Source organism: Argopecten irradians, chromosome 10, assembly GCF_041381155.1.
Source record: "Argopecten irradians isolate NY chromosome 10, Ai_NY, whole genome shotgun sequence".
Taxonomy (NCBI): domain Eukaryota; kingdom Metazoa; phylum Mollusca; class Bivalvia; order Pectinida; family Pectinidae; genus Argopecten; species Argopecten irradians.
The window spans coordinates 15,774,986-15,781,403 of record NC_091143.1 but is presented as its reverse complement, the minus strand read 5'-3'; the positions used below and the strand labels follow the sequence as shown (position 1 = coordinate 15,781,403).

Here is a 6,418-nt window from a genome sequence, read left to right as displayed (position 1 = left end):
AGAAATCATACATGTTTTCTAATTCTGATCTAATAAATATACATTAATTCTGGAAAACACGTTCCTCGATTTTTAGATATTAAATAAATGACGATGTCTGTGAAATTGTGCAATAAAATGTCACTGGGGACTAATTATGTTATTTGTTTATGTGTCCTGAACTTTGCAAACATAATGTAAATATATGATATGAAGATAAATCAATCCGCGTTGAATCATTTATCAGATAGACCTACTCCAGTGACGAGTGTTAAGCTGTAAATTATCACTTCAGTTTAAGTGGGGATGACTGATAAATCCTTCAAAGTATTACAATATGAGATATGTCCACAACTGTTTACGTTCATTACATTTGTTTGAATTAAAGAGGTTCCCTCGCCGACAGAGCATAAACGATACTCATCATTGGAATAACAACAAATGTTTAACTGTGTATATACATGTATATCTAATTAACACAAAAATATTCATTAATTTATTTTGCTTTAGGTTCATGCGCAATCCTTATTTAATACCATATAGGACATAGTGCCACGGATTTTTTTTCCGGGATGCAATAAATTATTTTTGATATCTTTGTCTTGAAGTAAGATTAGAAGCTCAAACTATGGTGTAAGATAAGTAACTTTTGTAACTGAAGGACATGCTAATTATCTTCTGCTTTTGATTAATAGAGAAAAAAATTAAAAAAAAACACTATTCGTCAGCAGTATTGTATCTTCACACTATCCTGTTGTTTATCAGATATTTTATGAAAATTCAAGTATTGTACATCCTATTTCTAACCCATCTTTCTGAAATGCATATACAGTCGCTCCACACAACATTCTGACAAATAGGAGGAATATAACATTAATTAACTCTATCACTAACTCCCGATTTTAGTAGCGACACCATTTCTCACGCTGCACTTCATAACATTTCCAACAGGCACTTTTGTCGTGTGTTTTATTACAGACTAAGCATTTGTGTAATAACATGTTTTGAAGTTAGATTTTCTCTAACAAAATTATGTCAATAGTTTAAAATGGTCTTTCTCAGAGAAAGTTCTTTTGATTTGTTAATTTCATTCCATAAGCTCTTTTGGTGTAAAGTGGTGTATCTATATTTTAAGTGACGTCATGCTTGGGAAATATATTGTTGAGCAAATGTAAAATGCCCCGGTGTCAAAATATATTCGGTAAATTTGTTGGATTATTTTTAAATGATGTTCGTTATTTTCAACCAAACCTGATCCTGTACTGTATGAACAATAAATAATGAATCTAAATATCATCATGATGAACTAATGTTTGAATACTAATCAATATGTTTTTAAAATCTTTGAAACAGTATTTTCATATCTCATTTCTAAATATAAATACACGCATGTCATTTATATCTTCATGATAAGAGAAAGATTGCTATAACTAATGTTTGAATACTAATCAATGTGTTTTAAAAATCTTTGAAACATTATTTCCATATCTCATTTACAAATGTGTATTAGAAGCATTTCCCAAAAAGGCTCAAATAGCAAGTGCCGCTTTAATAACATTATTGTTTTAAAGGGGCAACTTAGTAAAAGAGTGCAATGAAATCATATTTACATTGTTCTAAGGAATGTAAAGTACATTGTATCACTGTGATCCGCCCCTATGTGTCTAAAACGTGGTCAGTGCATGCAAATTTAAATTTCAACAAAATTTCATTTCAATTGAATTGAAAATGAATTGAACAACAGGCAATTCCTTTGTAAGTTCTCTCCGTGAAAGCGTGTGTGCAATGCGTAATATGATTTTCGAAAGTAACAAAAGAATACACCTACTGTTTATGATCTTTTGCCTTTCGAAATAACCTAACTAGAGTATGATGTAATAAATAGGATATCAAAGTGGTTTCGTTACATAACGTGTATATATACAAAGCATTATGAAAAGGGTTTAAAGTGGCAAGTTATAAATGTGCTTCTGATATTATAACCAGGAGGTATGCTGGTAAAGGTTTTAGAATTAGTGAAGACACTGATTCTAAAACATGGTTAAGCAAAACCAAATGATGTAATTACTTGACAATTCCCATATATATATGTGTGTGTATTTTGTATGATATATATAGGATCTTGAATAAGTGTTCATTTCATATGCAATTTGTGGCCGTCAAGGCTCGCAAAAATAAAAACTTCTAAGACTCGTTTACTAAAATCTCATTTGAAATGAATACAAATTTAAGATACTGTTTATGACAAAACATATTCATTCGTCTTTTGAAATATATGTACTAGTTATGGCACGTATCTGATTACAACGTGTCATATAGGCATGTGTGACAGCTGTCATCTACTATTAATAGATTTCTAGTAGTACGTCATATCATGTGAAATATGGCAGGGTCAAATGAGGTCTTTTGTAAATGTAAAATCAGAATATAAGCAGAATGATTAAAGATGCTCCATCGCTGACAAACGGTACTCTATCTCTATCAAAAACAGGTGCAGACAATTAAGTATTTTTCTTCAGTTACAAAAGTTACATAGGTCTACTTTACACTATTACGACCATTGAAAAGTTTCAGCTTCTAATTTAACTTCAAGATAAGAATGTAAAATATTATTAATTTTATCCCGAAAAAATCACGTGGTACTCTTTTCTATATGGAATGAAGTACTGATTGCGCATGCACCGAAAGCAAAATAAATTGTTTTATATTATTTTTTGTGTTAGTTAGACATATATATATAAACGATTACACACCAATTATTGTTCAAATGATGCTTTGTCGACGGTGGAGCATCTCTAAATGAAAATAAATTGTTACAAGAATATAAATGCAACTGTTTCTTTTCAAATGTCAGAATAATTAAGTGTACATTTCCATCTCCATAAGATTGAATCAACTCTTCTTTATTGCTTTTTATTTATTTTACTGTATCTCTACCTTTCTTAAAGCGACACAATTTCGATTTAATTCCATAAGATTGAAATGTATGTTTCTTTTTTATTTTGCTGTGCCTCTTATCCTTGTATTTTGTTTGAATTTATATTTGGTGAACATGTCATAATTTTTGAATGTGTAAAAAAGCAATGACGTTACTTGAGTTTGTTTTCTCCTTTTATTTCAACATAGTTATTGACAAAGACTGCTAAGCAGTAACTGAATACGAGTAAAAAATCACAATGAATGAAAATTCATATACAAAGATGTAACATTGAAGCACTTACTATGCAATTTTTAATCAACATTTAATCATACAATACATGTTGAACATGATCAATAAAACAACAGTTATAAATTCAAAGTTGATTTTAATCACTCGAGTTCGAGATTCAAATACCATAATGTAATTTTCTTCCGTTTAATGTTTAATGAAGAATTTCATAACATTTATGTCAATGAATTATAATCAGTTCATTGTTTTGTTCCTTTACACATGCGTAGTAGGTATTTTACATGTTTTTAGCCGGGTATTAATTATCCGGATCCAGGTTTAGGTAACATGGTCATCTGGGTCATGAGAACTTTTGTGACTTGCTGTAACTGGCCGACATCAGCTTGGGTCTTGTTGAGGGAAGTCTGAACTCTGGCCTCGAACTGCTGGACAGCTTGTTGGAGGGCGGCACTGGACATGGTTGCATTACCGGAAAGAGACGGCGCTGAGGTCAAGGTTGTTACATCAGCGGTCAGTTTTATCAGCTCTCCGGATTGGGCGGTTATCTATTATTAAAAAATGAAATTATATGAATTAGGAGAGATAAATTGGAAAAATTGACCTTTTTAATTCTTATACGAATGTGGTAGGTATTAAGATTGATGCCATATTTAATAATAAAAGTGATGATTCCATTATAATATTAACGTTTTGAACATCATGTACAAAATTTTGCAGTTTAATCGTTTAAACATTAGGATTTCTATGTATCATTTTTGAACAACATTACATCATTAAGTTATAATCTGGAAACGTGTGTCAGGGCAACAAAGCATTTTCAAAAGGCGATCGTAAGGAGTACGTACTTTCTGTAGATGTAAATGTTTGAACGATTAATGCATTAACCATTACGACATCAGCATGTTTCACTAAGATTGATCAGGAGTAAACTTACTTCTTTCTCGAGCTTGGTCAGCTGATCGGCCAGCAGTTTTGTCTGGGTGGTCATGGCTGTAACCTTAGTATGGTCTGCTACAAAGTTGACGTTGTTGGTCATGAGCTGGGATCCCAGCTGCTGTAGCTCCTTCTCTACCTTAGTGACATTAATCTGGAGAGCGGTTATCTCCTGTTGTACCACTGCCATCTGGGGTTCAATGCTTTTCTTCAGTGTGTCGAAGCCTGCTTTGATCCCTAATATCTTTGGTTCAGCAGCCAGCACTCGTGACATGGCGTCCTGTGCAGCCATCCTGATGGTGCTGATGTCATTCGTTTGGTTCGCCACTTGTCCCATAAGCTATAATTCAAAATAAAACAAATAATTACAATGACTTTCATGAACGTTCGTGAAACTGAATCGTTGATCGGTTATACATAGTAGGATATGTGTATCTAAAATACCACTACTGATAGAAGTCTTACTCCCGAACATTATTAAGCGTGTTGTATTATTGGGTCATTGTACCGTTTCAACTTGATGCTAAATTATGCTTGATACAAATAATTACTGAGCCAAAAGTTGTTACTGTTGGTTAATTTTCCGTTTAAAACAAATCTTGTTTAGACGTTCGGTTCCGTTCTTTGAAAATGTTTAAGTTCAATAGCAAATATATCGTTTAAAAAATATGTACAGATGATATTCAAATGCTGCAGAAGCATTTATAGTGTAAAATGAACAGACTTCATGTTTTACTTACCTTGTTAGTCTTCGCATTCAGGTCCTGGAACTGGGTGGTCTGTTGTTGGCTTTGCTGTTGAACATCTTTTTCGAGCTGCTGGTACTGCTGTTTTAGTTGGGCAATTTGGATATTTGTTGGACCTCCTGTTACCAAGGTTACTGGTGGTGACGTCGCAGCCGGGCCTGATGGTTTCTGACCGGCGTTTGCCTGTAAAGATTTGATTTGGTTTTCAAGATTGATAATTTGTTGTTCTGATTTTGCAATTAACACTGCTTGTTGGTTGATTTGCTTCTCAATGGCTGCATCCACCTTGGATTGTTCCACTGAACCCCTCTGGAACTGGTAGGTGAGGTTGAAGATTTTATTGTTAATGTCTTGAACTGACTTTGAGAGAAGGTCTTTGGTGTCATGAACAAGTTGGTTAAGATATACAGAATTACCACCGGCTGCAGGGCTGCTACTACCAGAGGGCGCTGTACTCATTGCCTGTTGTAGACGCTGAAACTGGTTGTTAAGGTCATTCACCTTAGATACGTATGTTGCAGTATCAGACTGGACCTGTGCTAATGTGCTCTGAACAACACTATTTTGGGCTACGTATTGGAGTCGTGTTTTGTCCAAATCCTGTTTCACCTGGTCAACTTTCTTGTCTAAATTACTTGATGACATTGAACATGCACCAGTTGTGTCCGGTACTGTGAACTCGTATTTACAAGAGGAACTTGTCGTGGGCAGTAATCCCTGCGGCACATATTGTCCCTGAGTCGCACCAAGGACCACAAAGACAACCGCCAATATTCCGTTCATATTGTGTCGATGAATAAGGTGGCTGTACTATCTTGGAGAGCGGCGAGACAACCAGTTAATGCTTTACTTTTCCGCCGCAACCAGGAATTTATAGTCATCTTTATAGGCGGAGAAGTTTCTTCCTTATCACTGCTGTGTCAATACACAGGTGCAGCAAAGCTCTTCATTGGTTGACAACTTTGCTATAAACTCCCTTGTTTGGACGGCTTCGGTTTCCTCAGATACTGAGGTGAGCAAACATTGTTCCTCGTCAAAATTGATGTTTTCCCCTCTAAATTCAAGCATAAAAACCATTGTTTGTGCCTAATTTACAGGTTTTGAAGATGCGAATTTTACCTTGTTTTCATGTCAGCCACTCCTGGACAATTTTCGAGTGCTATTTATTTCAATTCTGATATTAGCGAACAAGGAACGTAGAGACCTCCATCGTCAGATAATGATAGAATTGGGACACGATGAAATGGTATCGGGAAATTTTGGTCCAAAGCGCGTTTTGCTATATTTGTAGGTGACTGTGGTAAATGATGATCTCAACAGCGATGACGGCGTGAAAAATATTTCAGACATACATATCTTCTACGACTAAACAGGTCAATACTGATTAGTAAACAATATCAGACAACAAGGCAATTAGGAATTCACTTTGTAAACAATATGTAATGAATGACAGGAAGATCGTCGTCATGTAATCATTTGCAGACGATGTCGTGGTCAGAGCTGAAACCACAGGTAGATTTTCTCACGCCAGCTAGTGTTCTCTCTGACTGTGGAAACGAACTATCACACGTTCCTCTCGTCTGAAGACTTT

General features: G+C 34.7%; 1 protein-coding gene across 1 annotated transcript; it reads right to left on the bottom strand.

The window, feature by feature from the left end:
- Positions 1-3,318: 3,318 nt before the first annotated feature.
- LOC138333231 (uncharacterized protein MCAP_0864-like) lies at positions 3,319-5,678 on the bottom strand. The gene is made up of 3 exons (XM_069281476.1): positions 4,822-5,678; positions 4,083-4,421; positions 3,319-3,693 (listed from the first exon to the last, which is right to left on the bottom strand). Exons 1-3 carry the CDS (start codon positions 5,608-5,610, stop codon positions 3,451-3,453), a joined length of 1,371 nt encoding a protein of 456 aa, XP_069137577.1. The 5' UTR covers positions 5,611-5,678; the 3' UTR covers positions 3,319-3,450.
- Positions 5,679-6,418: the final 740 nt, after the last annotated feature.

Coding starts and splice junctions, on each gene's coding strand:
- LOC138333231 (XM_069281476.1), bottom strand. CDS start 5,610: ATGAACGGAATATTGGCGGTTGTCTTTGTGGTCCTTGGTGCGACTCAG. Junction 4,422..4,821: donor TGAATGCGAAGACTAACAAG/GTAAGTAAAACA, acceptor TTTGAATTATAG/CTTATGGGACAAGTGGCGAA. Junction 3,694..4,082: donor TGACCAAGCTCGAGAAAGAA/GTAAGTTTACTC, acceptor TTTTAATAATAG/ATAACCGCCCAATCCGGAGA.